At 52.9% G+C, this 17,342-nt stretch overlaps 2 protein-coding genes and 1 long non-coding RNA gene across 3 annotated transcripts; 1 reads left to right on the forward strand and 2 right to left on the reverse strand.

The window, feature by feature from the left end:
• The first annotated feature begins 1,607 nt into the window (after positions 1-1,607).
• UBXN11 (UBX domain protein 11) lies at positions 1,608-15,205 on the forward strand. Its single transcript, XM_072884954.1, has 13 exons — positions 1,608-1,833; positions 2,859-2,951; positions 3,261-3,361; positions 4,125-4,179; positions 5,250-5,326; positions 5,827-5,941; positions 7,359-7,576; positions 7,918-7,995; positions 9,463-9,583; positions 10,748-10,848; positions 11,091-11,158; positions 11,928-12,074; positions 12,925-15,205. The coding sequence occupies exons 2-13, from the start codon at positions 2,945-2,947 to the stop codon at positions 13,088-13,090; spliced, it is 1,254 nt and encodes a 417-aa protein (XP_072741055.1). The 5' UTR covers positions 1,608-1,833; positions 2,859-2,944; the 3' UTR covers positions 13,091-15,205.
• On the reverse strand, positions 3,185-15,081 carry LOC140661997 (uncharacterized). The gene is made up of 4 exons (XR_012045959.1): positions 15,026-15,081; positions 11,076-11,278; positions 8,194-8,364; positions 3,185-3,313 (listed from the first exon to the last, which is right to left on the reverse strand). It is a non-coding gene; the product is annotated as an uncharacterized lncRNA (long non-coding RNA).
• A 40-nt stretch (positions 15,206-15,245) lies between the features above and the next one.
• Positions 15,246-17,295, reverse strand: SH3BGRL3 (SH3 domain binding glutamate rich protein like 3). Its single transcript, XM_072884955.1, is given in 4 exon segments — positions 15,246-16,185; positions 16,584-16,751; positions 17,108-17,217; positions 17,220-17,295. Coding segments are annotated over 4 exon segments (405 nt in total). The 5' UTR covers positions 17,281-17,295; the 3' UTR covers positions 15,246-16,119.
• Positions 17,296-17,342: the final 47 nt, after the last annotated feature.

A 17,342-nucleotide genomic window follows, 5' to 3' on the forward strand; every position in this document is an offset into this window, starting at 1 on the left:
CTCGGGGCAGGAGCTGGGTCCAAGCTGTCCCTCTGAATTTCAGTGACAAGCCTGGGGTAGTCTGAGCTGGGTAATGGATCAGGGAAACGCTTCCTTCCAGCACCCCCCGACATCCATTTCCTCACAGCAGATCTCTGAGCTCCCTCACCTGCTGAGCTGCAGCAGTGGGAAACAAAGGGGATCTAGTTATTTTAAGACGGTTTGAAATAAGTAAAGCTACTGAAATGTGCCGAGGACATACACCTGTTGTTTGTGTTGGTGAAGCGCATCACAGCGCAGCAAGCCTGCTGCCAGCCTCTGCCCGGAGCTGAAGCCTCCTCTGCGGTAAAGCTTCACCCAATTTAGTTGACTTTTGCACTTCTCAGAAGTGACAAAATGAAAGTCTCTTGGGGACAGCCAACAGCACGTAAAAGGTGCTAAAAATCGGCCTGTCCTGCTCCTCTCCAGCTGGCGAGGCTGAGCTCTGCAGAGAGCGGAGCAGCAGCACCGTGGCCCTGGGCGGGACGGGGGACACGCAGGGAAGGCTCCGGGCGCGGCACGCAGCCATCGGGGGGGGGGGCAAGCGCTGGGTTGAGTTCGGAGCGTCAGCGAGGCAAAACGAGAGCGCGGTAGTGCCAGGGTGAGGGAAAGCATTGCTAGAAAACAAGAGACAGGAGAGGCAGGTGAGGAAAACGGGAGCAGCTGTACAGCGTGTGGTGTACACAGGCTGTGCCACCGGCCCTGTCTACGAGCTGAAGCTAAGGGCGTGCAGAGGGTGGCTGAGGGAAGGAAGCATGGTTGCCTGTCGTGCTCCTGCCCCAGGTCACTGGAAAAAGTCTGAAGTGCTCCGAAGCGAGCAGAGGCCAACAAAGCACCATTTTGCAGGAGGGCGTGCAGGGCGCAGAACAGGCAGCGAGCGGTTCGGCCTGGCTGGCGGCCGCGCAGAATGGAGCCTGTCGGCAGCCCGGGCCTCCCTCCTCAAGCGACAAACGGAGGGGGCTTCCCCCGGCTTATCCCTCCTCCAGACGCGGGTTGGGGGAGCAGCCGGCAGCGGAGGCCGGGGAGGCCCCGCCACGGGCCGGCAGGCCGGATCACCACAGCGCAGGCCCAGGTGGCCTCGGGGTAGCCCGCCGAGGGGCCGGGCAGGCCGGCAGGGCCGCGCTGGGGCCCGGCGGCACCAGGAGAGCTGCAGGGACGACGGCGGATCCCGTAGGGGCCCTCGCAGGGCCCCGGCCCCCAGCCGAGATCCCCCCGGCGCCCTCCCGCCATAGCCGGGCTCCCCCCCGTCCCCGGGAGGGGGCGTCGGAGCGGTGCATGCTGGGATATGTAGTCCTCGGGAGTTGCCGCGCCCTCCACGTGACCAGGGCTGAGCCAATCGCAGCGGCCCTGCGTCGCTGTGGCAACCGCCTGTAAACAAGATGGCGGTGGCGCGCTGAGCGCGGGGTGAGTGCTGCGGCAGGGGGGGGGGGGAGCGGGACCCCCCCCCCCCCCCGCGGTTTGGGAGCCCCCCCACACCGTGAGGGTCCCCCCAACACACGGTGCTCCCCCCCCAGCACACGCCGGGGTGCCCCCAGCGCTGCCACCCACGTCGGGCCCCCGCGGGGCCCACACACACAGGCACCCCCAGGCGGTACCCGGTTATCCCCGTTATTTTGAGCCCCTTTTTGCCAACGATCCCTCAAAAAGCTGATCGCTACCGGCCTTCTGGGGACCCACAGGGCTGCACATGACAGTGACAGGCTCAGAAACAATATCGGCTCGAATAAAACTCCCCAAATTTCTTATCTGCTGCCTCCTGGCCGGCATCGGTCCCCAGCAGGTACCAGGGATATTGGTCAGTCACATCTTGCACAGGTTCGAATCGCGTTTGCATTTCCTCACTTTCAAGCGGAGAAGAGTTGCTTTCTGCAGCTGCAATGGCATCGCAAGCGTCGGCTCTTTCCCCCGCTCCTGCCCTGATGCAGCGGGCACCGCTCCACCTCACTCGCCTGGGTTTCACCCCCGCTGCTCTCAGGCAGCTCCCACAGATTGCAGCTCAAGGATTTTAACTGTTACTACAAGTTGTGGGTGTATGAACACCCACTCTGCCCAGAAAGCAAGGATGTATGGACTGGGAAGATGGGCTGATGAGAAAAATGTACTGTTTGGGCTTTTTTGGACAGCCTTAATTACATTTTAAAAAATTTGCCCATCAAGCAAATCCTCCCAAAGTTAATGAACCTATGCTTTATTTTTACATATTACCCCCTCTTATTTTTACTAAAAGGGCAGAGCTGTCCAAGTTCATTGCTTCCACTGGTAAGGCTTTTCTTACATGTTTTGCAATGATTGTAGCTCTTTCTCTCCTACATGTGTCCAAAATCAGATAAATAACAAAAGGTTTCCACATCCTCAGCAAGCCCTAAAGTACATTAAAGCCTCATGTACTTTTACAGTTCCATTTTAGGTCACATCCTTCCTACTAGATCTTAGAGCAAAAAACTCCCTTTCCACTCCCAGTGAAGTTTGCTGCTTCTGTTCATCCCAGAGTGTTGTGCTTTTTGTTAAAATAGCTCAACATTACCACTTTCTGCCTCGCTGTGCAGCTCAGGATGCTCTGCACTAGTGCCATGGTCTCTTTCTGTGAGCCCCACTTTGTGTTCACTCTTCCCAGCTGCTGAGATTGCACCTTCCCTCGGGTCCTGGCTCGTAACGAGCGCCCACATACACTCATTAGTCTGAGAGTGCTTATGGGATTGAATGGACTGGGCCACCCTTCTTTCTCCTGCCCTCTCTTTCCCTCAGCATAACCCCAGTATTTCTTTACCTCCTTTTGGAGAAGTCGTATCCCAAACGCTGACCTATTTTCTTTCTTTCATGCTCTTTGTGCCCCTTCTCAGAAGATGACAGCCTGTCTCCTAGGACAAAGAATCCAGTGCACAGCAGTCTCCCCTCCTGCTCCAGGCAGGCAACACTGAAGAAGAACATGCAGGGTAAAGTCCCTCAATGATTAGGGGATTCTGGGCCATCACAGTTTCTCAGTGACAGTCTGGTGGACTCAATACCCCAGGCCAGGGCTAATTCCTGCGGTCCCCCTCTTGCATACACAGCGTGCTGTCGGTGATACAGCCATCTCCCTACCAGTCAGGAGCCAAGGGATTTCTCCCCAGTACCCCCAAAAGGTATCCTTGTCCTACCTGCCGTGGCAGAACAGGAGCTCGTGTGTGGGGTCCCTGATGGCACAGATGAGCCTCCAATACCCATTGCCATTTTAGAGAGGTAACACGTATTTGTGCTTTCAGGCGCAGCTTGCACTGACAGGGAGCTCATATCCTCCATGATGCAAAAAATCACTCTGTTGGAACAAAAAATAGAGAAACAAGCACAAGAAATCCAACTGAAGGTAAAAATCTTGCCCCTTAGTGAACCTGTTCTGTGCCCTGCTTTGACGGTTGAAGCCACAGGAGCATTACACCTGCTCGGACCTAGTTTGGGCTAAACCAATTTAATCTGTAGCCTGCTCTGTTAATCACACAAACAAACCTTTGCAAAGCAATAGAGCAATTGTATCAGTCCTTGGGGCAGCAGAGTGGCCAGTCCCTGCTGTGACTTCTTAAAGACTCTCAGCACCCTTTCACTGATATCATTAGCTGTTTGCCTTCAGACCTTTCTTTTCTTCCTTTTGCTTTCTGAAACAACAGCTGCTCATCAGCAGAGTCATCCTGGACCAGACCTCTTTACATTACTGCAGCTTAGAATAAAGACCCTTTTTTTATTTAAAGAGGTGGCTGCAGAGATACTGGTTTAATTTCTACATCAGCAACTTACTGCAGGTCAGAGCATGAGCTGTGCCTGAGCAGAAAGCGCAGGGGCACGAGTCCGTTTGTCTGCCTACAGCTCTTGTGCAGATGGAGGAGGGGGAGACAGGTCAGCGTGTCCCTCACCTATTCTCGGAGCAGCGTATTTATATCCCATCCCTCATTTGAGTCTAATTAAGGTGTTTGTGAGGTGATACAGCCTTTCCGACCCTTATTTTGCCTGTCTCTGAGTGGGGCAGGAGTACATGGACCACTGACTCACCCAGCCATGCTAATTATGCAAACTGTGCCTCAAGGTCCTGAAGGCCAAGGAACTAAACAAGGTCATTATTTGTTCTGGTCCTGAAGGATACGAGGATTGCTGAACTTGAAGAGAAGATGAAGGCTCTTCAGAAAGGAGAAGGTAAAAATTGTTCTACCCTTGGCACCTTGCTCCTACCTGTGGGAGAGCTACAGAGCTCCTGGTACTGCAACAGAGCAGGCTTGGAGACCTCCTCTCTGAGCCGTCCTTGCCTTAAAAGCCCAAGAGCCTCTTTGGTGAGTGGTGTCAGTTACACACATGGGGAACTGTTTGCCAAAGCAGATCCGCACTTTATACTTGCATCTGTTACTTGGCTTTTCTGGTGCAGTGCAAAACATTATTTCCTGACCTATTTTCTGTGGGGTACTAAGTTTCCGTGAGCATAGACCAACCACACAGCTACCTGAGGATGGTCAGAAAAAAAGAATGGTAAATACTGCAGAGTTCAAACAGGCTGGAAAAACAGGGCTACTCACAGCTAAGCGAAACCAAAAATGGACTTGGAGTCTCTAACAGTATTACAGGTCCAGGCTCACTTGTCCCGTAAGGCAGCCTAACTCTAAATTGAACCCAGCTTTGAGTCACTGGAGGTCTTCCCCTCCATTCGGTTCCTTGGAATCCAGCAGCTCTACAGCTGAGCCCAGACATGTTTCCTACAATGGCTGAACTACCTTGTTAGCACAAAGCTGTGGTTAAGTTCTCCATTTCCTGAGCGGAGAACAAGAATACGTCTGTCAAACCACAAAGCTGTGTTTTGTATCTCATCTTGCATTATTCAGCCTAGGTTTCTGGATCCAGCTTTAGTGGACACCTGCTCATTTTTTTAATAGGTCCCTTAAGACTGAGTCAGCCAAGCAATTTCATTGTATAATTGCGAATAATATGCAGCATAATAATATGCTGCGGGAAGCTCACATCAGCTTCCTACAGCATTAAACTTCACCAGTATCGTTCACAACTGTCTTTTAGTCTGTCAGCATCTTTATCAAACTGCTGCAGGTTGAATTGTCAGGGACCAGCACGCAGAGCTCACGTTCAGCTACTGTGTCGTACGGGCTTGAGTTCCGTTACGGTACAGGCAAGTACTGCTGGGGCATCTGCACTGTGTGACACGGGTTACCTACAGCTCTTCTTTAAGGCTGTACATAGAAAAACCAAGTCTTCCCTTTCAGATGCTCCTGGGTCATCCTCGGCAGAGGAACTGGAAATTAGGTGCCTTCAGCTGCAGACCCAGGTCTGGGAGATGGAGGTGAGACACGTGCTTCACTTGCCCTAAGCCATCTGCACCTTTGCTTTGAGATCGTTGCAGTCCCAGGCTGCTTGGTCTTTTTCAAGCTGCCACTTTGATCATCACAATTCTTCACCTCACCCCTCTCAAAAGAAAGAACAGGTTGGATGGGAGCTACAGAGCAGGAGGAGTTGTTTTAATACACAAACATTTGTGCCTCCTGCAAGCCTCTTCATTTTGATTTCTAGGACTTTAGAAATATTCTTTGCAGCTACTACAGTCTTGGGAGATTACTGTGTCACTACAGATACTTTCATTCTCCCTTTTGCCTACTACTAGTAGAGCTACTACTACCCTGCCAGTGAGTTTGTCTGTCTGCCAGGGCCAAAAAGCCCCAAGACAAACCTTCTCTTTCACCTCCCCTTCTGCTTCTCACAGTCACAGCTGACCACTCTCACGCTTCCATTTCTAGTTTTCTGAAGCTCTGGTCTACAATGCTGACTTGTACTTTCCTCTTACAGCAGTTTCTAAATGACTATGGTCTGATTTGGGTTGGAGACAGACATGAACAGCTAGAAGATTTAGAATCGCTCAAGGATGAAGAAGAGCTGCCAGCAAGGAGCCTCTGGAAGCCAGGTAAAGCACCAGCACTCTTTGCTGAAGCAGCTATCCAAGCTCCCGCTGCATGCTTAGAGAAGGTATGGTACTCCACAGAGTAGATAAGCATCAAAGACCCAGAATTTGGGCCTTCAGAATTTGTGATCCTGTGCTGAGGCCTTCACATCAGTCCATCTCAGGGACAGAGACGTGGAGCAATTTAACAGGAGCTAAGCCAGGCAGAACGTTGGTATTTTATATACCTATATTTTGTAAGCTCCGTCTAGGGGAAGAGGAGAGAACCCCATGGCTCAGCCATTTGGAAGGATACCCTTGCAGCAGCTGCTTCCTGAAGAGTTCACATACCCTAAACGTTTGAAGCTTGATTGCTCTAACAACATTGACGTAAAATGGGTGGAAAACGGAATCAGATGCTTTGTGTATATAGTAGCTGTAGTAACTTACACATATTGTCTGGCTCCACCGGAGAGTATTGTTTGCCTTTCCTCCCAACCACCACGTGAGTGGTTTAATTAAGACCTGATTGTGCTGTATGGGGTCTGAGCATATTTGGCAATGGCTTCTTAGGAAGTGGTAACGGAGAAAAGAATAATACTTGGGCTGTACAGCCAATGCTGCTTCCTAACCACCATGCAAATATTAGCTAACTAATTCTTCCCTCCCTTAGATGCAGGAGGGGAGAAGACAGAGGAAGCAGTAGAAATAATTCTCATTGTTTTCAGATCACCCTTTTTAAGGGATATTCCCCCCGCTCCTTTATCAAATCGTAAAAAAGTGGAACAGAAAACACCAAAGGCTTTACCTCTGCCTACCTCTCTTCTTTCATTTCCTCTTCTGATTTAATTTTTCTGCCCCATCACACACATTTTACTGTTTCACCCTACCACACTCCTCAAGCACCCAGATAAACATCCTCAGCAGCGTCCCAGCAAGAAAGAGCAATCTGCTGGTGGCAAAGAGCAGGCAGTCAGCTGTGTTTACACTGGCATTTCTTCAGCAAGTCTGCCCTGGTCTATTTATCCAATCTAGTTAATCCAACTAGTTAAGTTGTGCGCTCTGTGCATTTTACAGCACCGCATCAAGGGACAACACAAGACTTCTGAAATTACAACCAAAGACAAGGAGCTGAGCATGGTCTCTAAAGAGCTGGCTGTTTCTGTAGCTGGCTCGGGAGTTAATATTACCTTGTACCAAGAGGGCTGTTTCCCGCTGCCCTGCCCTTGTGGTTTTGCACACACCCATGTAAACCTGGCAGCGCTGCACCACAGCAGAGGCGTTGCACCACACTTTGCAAAAGTGCGCAAGGCAAAACACGGAGAGGCGGCACAGACAGCCCCAAAGTGTTAGGACTCAAACGCACCTCAAATTCACACAGAAGTGAAAGCTGTTTAGCTGGCAGCCCCTTCCCCCTGTAACTGTGATCCCTCTGCCACAGGTGAAGCAGTTGTTTCCAAACACCAGATTGATTTTGATTTAATCTTGGAAAACGTGAAGGATTTGAATGCGCTGGCTGGAGAAGGCATTTCTCAAATCGAGCACACGCCTGGGGGTGCTCGGCTGAGACAGCCAGAACCCCTCCCTCTTACGCTGTATCAAAATGGGATGCTCATGTTCAACGGACCTTTTCGGCCCTATGAGGACCCATCCACACAGGTATGGAAAGGTCTGGAGAGGAATTAGACTTAGAGCCACCCTGCTGTCATTCACTAAGCCTCAGGAGAGGGCGTGCGTAGGAACAGGGCTTGTAAGCTTATGCCAGTCCTAAAAAGGAGCAGCTACTGAGACCTCCAGCTTCTCACCTGCGTTCCCATGGTGCCTTTAAAGACTAGTATGTCTTTGTGTAGTCATTTTTAGAGATGGAGATTCTGGCTCTTTGATGCAGATTTTTCTGCATGGCAATAACAACACAAATAGGAGCGGCCCAGAAGGAATAGATCAGTCATGAGATAAATAGAAAGTCTGAGGTATCACCATGAGCTCTCATTTTGTTTCAGCAATGCCTGCAGGATATTATGGATGGCTTTTTCCCTTCAGAGTTGCAGATGCGCTACCCAGATGGCATCCCTTTGCAGGTAAGCACTGCAAAACCCTGCTCATCACATCCCTGAAATAAATTGCTCTCTTGCTTCCCAAGAAAATTGTTCAGGTTTCTTTCACCAATCTGCTGGACGCTCCCCAGGGCAAGTTAAGTTTGAGGTTTCTGAACACAGCATACACGCAGCTTAATTCTATGCATGTGTGTCTCGGGGAAAGGGTGGCTGGGAGCACACCTGCTAGAGCCGTTACAGGAAGTAAGCGAGCATTTCGGCATTCGGGCTAAATGGTTTCTCTGCCTCGGTGAATCTTGGCTTGGAACAAGACTTCTAAGAGCATAGCAGGCTTTGTAGAAGCGAAGTAGCAGGCTTTGTAGAAGCAAAGTAGTACACGCAGCATCTGAAGAGCTGTGTTACAAAAAGGAGAAAAAAAAGTTCTCAATTCCCCTGGAAAAGCTTTTAAAAACAGATTGAACAAGTATCTTTTAAGGAGGATGTCAGGAGAGTTTATTTTGCCACAATTTAAATGGATTTGGCCACCTGAGGTTATTTTGCAGCCCGCTTTTTGATTTCTCAGAAACGGCAAAAAACCAAGGCCGCATTTTCAGGCAGAAAGCAGGCAGAGAGCCTCAAAGGACTCTAATCTAGGTCTTCAAGTGCATCTGAAACGTAAGCAGGCACAACCAGAGGGGTGCACCGACCCACTGCCACAAAGCAAGCAGGGCACAACTGCACGGGCAAGTACGAGGTCAGGACAGCCAGAGTAAGCTGGTAGGGGTGGTAGTTAGAAAGTCAGATGGAAGAAGGATCGTGTAAGGCTCTTGGGGCTGTGGTTCCCTATAATCCGTGCGTAGCTGGCCACGTCTGGAAGCCACAGGACAGTACAGTAATCTGGGGTAAATATAGACACAGAGCGCATCCACCTGTGATACGGACAGCCAGTGTAAGAGGAACATAAGTGGAACCCAGACAGAAAGACTGCCCCTATTTACACAGCTTTTCCCACAGCTGGGGGCCCCGGGGTAGCACACTGCCTTCCTTGGTTTGTTAGAGCCATCTGACAGTCCCCACGGCAGCTTCTTACTGCCAAATCCCTCTCCAGCCTGCTGCTTTCACACCGCTTTCCACCCAGAGAGTGTTTTCAAGTGCAGAAGCAGACACGGAGGAAAGGCCGGGTCCAAGCACATTTCTTACAACTCGTGGAACGGAGCAGCTGCCCACTGCCTGTTGAGATGGATGAACAACTACCCCGCGGCCTGGGCGGGCCATCCTGGGGACTTGAGGGATCCGCCAGGATTTACTTTGTTAGAGAGCCTATAGGAGCTGAAAATGCATTTCATTGAGTTTGGACGGCTGGAACAGCTTCCAAGGAAGCAGCTTTCTTGGCTTCATTTGGGGTTTCCAACTCTTGTTTGTCATTGCTGTGGTTTATTGTGCTCTGATGCAGTGAGAACAAGCTTGCGCGACAGTCAGATTTGCTTACAGCAGTCGGCCTTAATTCAACAGGTCACTGACAGAAGGGACGTGGTATTTCAGGAGAGAGACCTTCCAGGGAGTTTTCCTGGCCACGGCCAAGTGGTTGGCCATTCAAAATCAAGTGAGGTGCAGGAAACCAGCGAGATCCCAGGTAAATGCTTAAACCTGCCTTAAAAATGCAGCTAACTCCCAAAGAGGAGAATCAAAACCTTACTGGGGAAGTCCAGCTGGTAGGAGGGGAACGTGTAGGGGTCTCAGAGAAGAAGGCAACACTGCTGGGTCAAAGCCATACGCTTGTAGCCCCAGCGTTGCTTCAGGAGCTGAGAGCCAGGCAGCACACATGGTGTCCCCTCATCATTAAATCCTCCTAAAGAAGGAGACATGACAAGCCATAAAAGACCAGAAGATCAGTGGATTTCCAAAAATGTATCTGCCCCGCACTTTTCTGAAAGGCCAAGCTCCTTCTAGCTTCACCCTTATCAGCATCAAAGGATGCTGAGGAAACCATGCAGCTCTGGCGGGAGGAGCCTGCAAACAACCTTCGGTTCTCCTACAAGTTCATTCCATAAAGGTGGACATCTTGAAGCCAGACCGATCTTAACTGCACCAAATATGGGCCGATTCCTCTAAGACTTTCGTAAGAGAATATGGAACATAAGGTCAGGCCACATCATTTTGCTTCTAGACTCTAGCAGTCTGTGTAAGCAATACCTGTCAGGGTTGGAAAGTCAAGTGCAGTCAGTCATAGACAGAAAATAGTGGCTTTGCGCATGCATAACTAAATAACCCGCACACGTGCGTTGCCCATTAGCGACATCTTCCTATTTATATAAAATGGTACTACTTGCTCATTCATCTCACAGCCATTCACAAACAGAAGCTGTGCTAAATGTTTCCTTTAGCCAAGTAGTAAAAAAAATAATTGCCCAGTGACACCGCAGAGAGGAATGGACACCTACAAATACACCCTCACAAGATGAAAAATTTTCCAAGTCTGTAAAAATTGTCATAGTTTCAGTTTTTCCTGTTCACAGCAGGGCTAACCAGGTTTCTACCTGTTGTGCATCCCAGCTGTGTGCTGGACAGGCTGCACAGTTGCTCGCTGTTGATGTTGACAATCAAACATTTAGCGGGCCAGAAAGTGGGACAAGCTTCAACGGGGGAGACTGAGAGCCAGTCTCAGCCTAGCTAGGGGAGGTTAGAGCTCTCCCTGTCGGCTGTTGTGCTCTTTCATTTCACCAAATCAGCCTATTCTAGGGGCAAATCATTTGTCAAAAATGTCACACATGGACACATCTCCCCTCTGCTCTGGCAGGTCCCGAAGTCTCCTTGGAGCAGTTTCTCAACAAGCTTTCCCAGCCCTTGAAACACAGAGAAGCGATTGGTGTCCGAGGCTCAGCCAGAGCAGTGCAGCAGGTACGAGTGGACCCCCCAAACACCCACAGGATGAGGCCGGCAGCAATTCCCTGGGCTCAGCGCCCTGCACAGCGCCCGCATCCCCTCCTCGGGCCTCTCTCAGCTCTGCATAACCTCCTCCTCCCAGAGAGGCTCCACCAGAGCCACACGTGGCACTTTGGCACCCGATCCTGGGCTTTCCTGGCCCTGGCTGGTCTCTGCGCAGAGCAGGCAGTGCTGACGCTCACCTGGTTTGGTTTCAGGGCTCTGGAGGGGTGCGGGGCAGCAAAGAGATCCTGGTGGAGACGCCCAGGCTGTCTGCCCTGGAGAGGTACAGGCATGGCCCCCCAACCCCTGTCCTGTCAGGCTCTCATCTTCCTCCTGTTTCATCACTGCAGGTTTATTTCAGGGGTTTCAGCTGAGGAAGTAAATGGACTTGCCCCTTTTATACCTTAGAAAGAATTAAGAAAAAAAAGCCAAGTTTGGTCTTTTGGGAAGACCACCGAATCGTTCATGGTAAACCTGCCATCTTTTACATCTCTAACAAAAGCTTCTATTGTTCAAAATACTACTTACTTATTGCTGTGAAATACTTTTCCCAACAGCAAGCCAAGGCCTAAGAGTTTGAAACCATCTAAGAAGCTGTTTGCGGTCATGTGAAATGGGAGAATCCCTCCAGGAAACTGATGCCCAAGTGGGAGGTCACACTAACAGCACTTTTCTACTCATAGTCTTCTGGCAAGACAAGACCCAAATAGCTAATGAAAAAAACCCCAAGCAGATTATTTTTAATCAAAGAAGTAGGGCGAAGTACTTACCAGACAACCCTGATCTAAAATGAAAAAGCTAAAAAAGGTCAGCAACCCTCTTTTCAAGGCACCTTTAAGCAGGGAAAAGCAAAGCAGCGGTTTGGTCCATGGGTCAGTCCGCTCACCTGCAATCAGACGGGGCCTCGTTCATCTCAAGGACATTCCCAAACATGAAACCTCTCCCCTGTTGGGATCGCCCTGGCAGCCCAGAGGCTCTGCCCCTTGAGTAGATCAGTCTCTGCTGCTGGCAGAGCCCTCACTCCTCAGCTGACAAGGTTTTCTAACCTCCAGGGTGAAGACGGCTGAAGAGGCTGAAGCTTCTGCCCCTGATGTCTGCACTCTCCGCATCAAATCTGAGAGCGGGGAGCAGACGTACATTGTAAAGATGCTGTTCACAGAGACCATAGGGGACCTGCGCCAATACCTCGCCCACACCAGGTAGGCCTAGGACTTCCTCCCCTCCTCACTCTCTGCCCAGCTCCGTCAAGCCCCAGGGAAGGTTTCTTGGCTGCCGCTCAAGGCCCTGGAGCTGTGCTTCAAACAGAGGAGGCCGAGCTGAGCAGGGCTGATGGTTACAGGCCCAGCCCCGGGAGCTGCTGGCCACCCTCTGCTGCTTTGGCTCCACCACCAGAGATGCTCTCTGGGTAGCACTGCCAGGGTCACGCTGAACTCAGAGCATGTAAAACCCACCTTTGCCAAAAAGCTGACACAGCAGCAGAGAGAAGCCTCTTTTGTCCTCTCAAAATCTGACCGAGGGCCATCACTGCCTTTGCCTCCGTCCAGCTGCTCAGCAGCACTCCCCTGACTGTTGCCACCGTTCCCAAGGTGTTGGTGCAGCCTGGAAGCTGAGCTGCAGCCTTCAGCTTGGCCGATAGATCTGTTGCTGGACAACCACCACCCTTTGCTCAGCCAGCTCTATATCCCAACGCATTTAATGCTGCCCAAGGGCTCACACATCCCTTTGGGGACAGTTCCAGATGGCTGAGGGGACCCCTTTGCTCTCCCCTCTTCCCACTCCCGTTGCAGGCTGTAGCTCTGGCCTCCATCTGAGCCCACTGCTGTTGGGATGCAAGAGCCTCCTTCCCCACTGCAGCTGTGCAGCCTGGAATGGCTGCTCTGTGCCTGGCTGTTTGCAGTTTGGGCAGGAAGCCCTTGTTTCTGCTCGGCCTCTGCTTGTGAAACAGTCTCTCCCTCTGCTCTTACATAACGGCAGCTGGATCAGCCAGAGCATCTCAGCAAAACCTTGGGGGATCCTGTGTGTAGGAAAGATTGTGCTGTTCTTTCCTAGGGGTGGAGGCTCCGACTCATATGAGATCATCAGTACCTTTCCCCAGAGGGTGTACACGGACAACTCCAGGAGCCTGCAGGAATGTGGCCTGATCCCCAACGCCTCCTTGCTGCTGCGGAGAAGAGACCCCTCCCAACGAGAGGGGACAGGGCTGCAAACAGCTTAACAGCTCCTAGCAAGAGCTGCTCGCCCCAAGCTCTGCAAGAGGAAGGAGCTGCCTTGCACCGTTAGCTGTGTTATAACCTCCCCTGGCCAGGAAGAGAGGAGCTGGGTGTCTTTCCAAATTGAGTTTCATTGCGCCGTTACCAGGGACGGAGAGAATTGCTCAGAGGCAGCAGTTTGGCCTCTCCCTTCGGCAGAGGGTGCCAGGCCCAGTCCTGCTGCCTCGCGGGTGGATGCGGTTCCCCGAGGCAGGTGGGCTCCTAACACAGGGGCATTTCGGTCAGCTCAAACCCCAGGCTTGGTTTCTCACCTCCGCTGAAGGTTACCCGGGCTGATCCCTGCCCCGGGAAGACCGCCAGCTTTACACCGGTACCGGGCAGTTGCTTAGCTGGGCTCAGGGATTCTCTATAGCAGCAGGACAGACAAACAGCCAGGGTCAACTTGCTTTCCACACACAGCTGCTCCCCAGAGATGTCAACTGCGCTTACACCCCGAGAGAAACAGGCTCAGTTATATGGTCCCTGGTAAAGCTAAACCAAGAGCCCTTGAGCCATTGCAATGCTGGGACTGAGCCAGACTCATCTCAGCCAGGAGATCCTGCTACTGGGTTTCCTGTACGTGAACAACTCCTTCCCTTGGACAGCCCCCAGCTCCAGCGGGGCCCAGGCTCGCAGCCACGCTGAGCCCGCCTGCAACAGCCCGGAGCTGCCAGCCTCCCTCCCTCCCTCCCTCGGCAGCCTGCTGCAGCCAGGAGCTGGATGCTGCAACAGGACACCATGTCATTGGAGAAGAGCGTAATCCCTTCGCTGCTTCTCTGCTGAACCCCGAGTAAAGCATCTTCCTCCCTCTGCCATGGGCTGGGGCTGCGCTTTGCACGCCCCTTTCCCCAGCACATTCTTCCTGTCTCAGCTGTGACAAGCTCCCACTTGACTCCCAGCTGACAACACTCCCACTTGTGCGAGGCAGCACCTTCTGGCAGGTTCCCCTTTAGCAGAGGCCCTGCACACGCTGCCACCCAGCCCTCACTAAAGGCTCCCAATAAAACCATTTAAGTTGCAGTTTCCGCTTCCATTAAGACTTCAAAGGCGCAGTTGCTGCGGAAGGGGGCAGGATGCCCACAGCACTTCCTGGACCCCTCCGACCAGAGCTGGACCCTGCACAACTCAAATACAGGAAGCACCACTCATGCAAACCAGCCGTTTCCACGGGCTCCCCGTGACCAGTGACTCAATCCCCACAGCTCTAAGTTAGTTTCCTCCTTTTTCCACCTATAGCACATACAGGAGTGTACAGGGGACCCTCCTATAGGGCAGCCTTTCCCACTGCCCCTCTATATCCTGGTCTATAACCGAGCAGGCAATCTTTGTGCCAGGGGTTTGTTTTTCGCTCACGTGTCTGGCTGAAGCTGTCCCTCCCCCGGGCTGCCATTCTTACCACGCAGAGGAGAGGAACAGAATCACAGAATCGTATAGGTTGGAAAAGACCTTTAAGATCATCGAGTCCAACCGTAAACTTAACACTACCAAGCCCACCACCACACCATGTCCCTACGCACCTCATCCAAACGGCTTTTAAATACCTCCAGGGATGGTGACTCCACCACTGCCCTGGGCAGCCTGTGCCAGTGCTGGACAACCCTTTCAGTGAAGTAAAATTTCCTCATATCCAGTCTGAACCTCCCCTGACGCAACTGGAGGCCATTTCCTCTCGTCCTATGGCTTGTCACTTGGGAGAAGAGACCGACCCCACCTCTCTACACCCTCCTGTCAGGCAGCTGTAGAGAGCGATGAGGTCTCCCCTCAGCCTCCTTTTCTCCAGGCTGAACAACCCCAGGTCCCTCAGCCGCTCCCCATCAGCCTTGTGCTCCAGACCCTTCCCCAGCTCCGTTGCCCTTCTCTGGACATGCTCCAGCACCTTAGAGAACGCTTGAGAGAGGTACCTGTCACTACCGCGCTGTAGGATATTCAGACAAGTCCTGCGAGCCTTTGATTAGCGGCAGCAGTCTAAGGTGTTAAGATCTTTGTGTCAGGCTGCAGCAGCGAGTACAACTGACTCAGCTTCTCTGAGCTGGAAATGACTCAGAATCGTTACGTAGGGTGATGTTTAACCTGTAGTCAAAATAAAACCAAATTTAAAAGAAACCCACGAGTACCGACATGAAAGGTACAGTAACATTTAATAGCGTCTCAGAAGACAACACTGGTTATAAACTTGCTTTTTGGCAGGAAAACAAAATGCACTTGGTCCGGGTTGCAAAAAAGCCAACTCAAAGAGGAAAGATAAGACAGCTGGAGCATCAGCTGTTCCGGAGCAGCCCTGAGCCATTAAGGCTCACGAGGGAGCCCTGGCACCGCATCGCGGCGGAGGGCAGAGGGAGCAGCAAGGGTCCCACTTCTAGGCCCATCCATCCCCCCAGGCAGCCTGCCGAGTGATGTCGGCCTTCGCCCCCAGCCCCGGCCTTCTCCGCGGCAGGTGGTCAGACCCCAGCTTTGTGCAGTATTTTTGCATTAAAACAAAACAAACAGAAATCGACTTAGTTGCCATAATCTCTGCAGTTGAGATGAAGAACAAAAAGGAAAAAAAAAAAAAAAGGGAAGTGAGGCAGCAGGATTTACAATTTTAACAGCAACTGGGAGAAGTGGGAAGTAACATGCAACCCTAAGCCCTTCCCTCCTGAAGCAGAAGCTCTCCCTGCAGAGGAGAGGGCTGACGGACGGCTGCACTTCGCACAGCCCCAGAGGCTTTGCTGTTTACAGAGGCACTGGAAGCTGCGGTGTGAGCCAGGCCCAGCTTTGGTCAAAGGCCATGCGCAGCGAGCGTCAGACTTTCTTTGGATCCCTCTGAGATGATATCAGGGTTAGGCAGGAGGGAATCGTAGGCAGCTGCAATGAGTAATTTTGGTCATGGGTTTCCCTATGCTGGGATACGGGTCGTGGTGCCAGGACAGCGCTGACAACCTGGAAGTGAAGGTGGTCGGAGATGAGGGTGCTCAGGAATGCAGGTAGAGTCCAGGATGGGAGGGGAGCCCGGGGCTCAGGCCAGCTTCAGGAACTCCTGCAGGGTGTTTTGCTCCACCGCTTCCACAAAGAGCTCGTAATCCTGCAGAAAAAAGCCACACGGTTGCTCACAAGGCAAGAGCGAGCCATACGCTCCCGCCGGCCAGGCAGCGCGGGGTCCCCTGAGCACGCAGCACAAACTGGTTCACAACACGGGTGACAGTCACATGGAAGATGACAGGGTGAAGCCGGGACAGCCCCGCGCAGTGCAGCCCCGCTGCCCACCGTCACCCAGAGTCCCCCTGCCTGGGTCCCGTTTTTCACAAGCCACCGTGTTCCAAATGCCCATTTAACCCTGGCAGCGCTTTGTCCATGCACCTCACGGGAAATACCTTTTGAAAGGCGTCTTGACGCCATTTGTAGCAAAAACAAGGAGAGGGGATTATCGCCCACCACCCAACCTCCACGGTGCTTGTCCCCTGTGCAGAGCACGAGCCTTACCCCGCAGTAGTGGTCCCCGTTGACGATCTGGGGCGGAATGGCTTTGGGGTTGCCTGCCTTCGCCCTCATCTCCTCCCGGAGAGCGTTGTCCTGGGATATATCCACCAGCTCGTACTTGATGTTTTTCCCATCGAGGATTCTGGTTACTTCGCTCTGTTGAGATTTGATCTGGAACGCGGGTGGGAAAGGCAGGTTATGGGGAGCTAGAGAGGAGCCCGAAGGGCGGGCACGCGCCCCAGCCTGCCAGCCGCACTCAGCACGGTGCTCCGCTCCTTACGGGCCACGGTCCAGACCCCACCTGGCCACGGGGCTCGGCCCTGCGTGGGTGGGGGGACACCCAGCATGGCAGGATGGGGTTCAGGGGAAGAAGGGGACGGGGCAGCGTGAGCAGAGAAAGGGGATGGGGCGGGGGGGGCTTCGCAGCTCCACGGGGAAAAGACGCCCACCCCAGAGAAGAGGGGCCCGGGGGGCACCCAGCCCTGCCCCCCGCCGGGGCCCGGAGCCCCACCGCCGCCGCCGCTCACCTCCCGGGATCCGGTGACCGAGGTGCTGTAGACCTTGAGGGTGCTCATGCTGCGATCGCGGCCGCTCCCTGCGCTCAGCCCGGCGGAGGGAGGCTCGGAGGGAGGGAGCGGGCGGCCCCGCCGCCGCCCGGCATGTGACTGCGGGGACCAATGGGGCCGGCGGGCCCGGGCATGCGGCGTCGGCGGGGCCCGGCCCCGGCCCCGCCAGCCACCGGCCCAGGTCCCGCCAGCCACC

This window comes from Ciconia boyciana, chromosome 21 (genome assembly GCF_034638445.1).
Source record: "Ciconia boyciana chromosome 21, ASM3463844v1, whole genome shotgun sequence".
Classification (NCBI taxonomy): Eukaryota; Metazoa; Chordata; class Aves; order Ciconiiformes; family Ciconiidae; genus Ciconia; species Ciconia boyciana.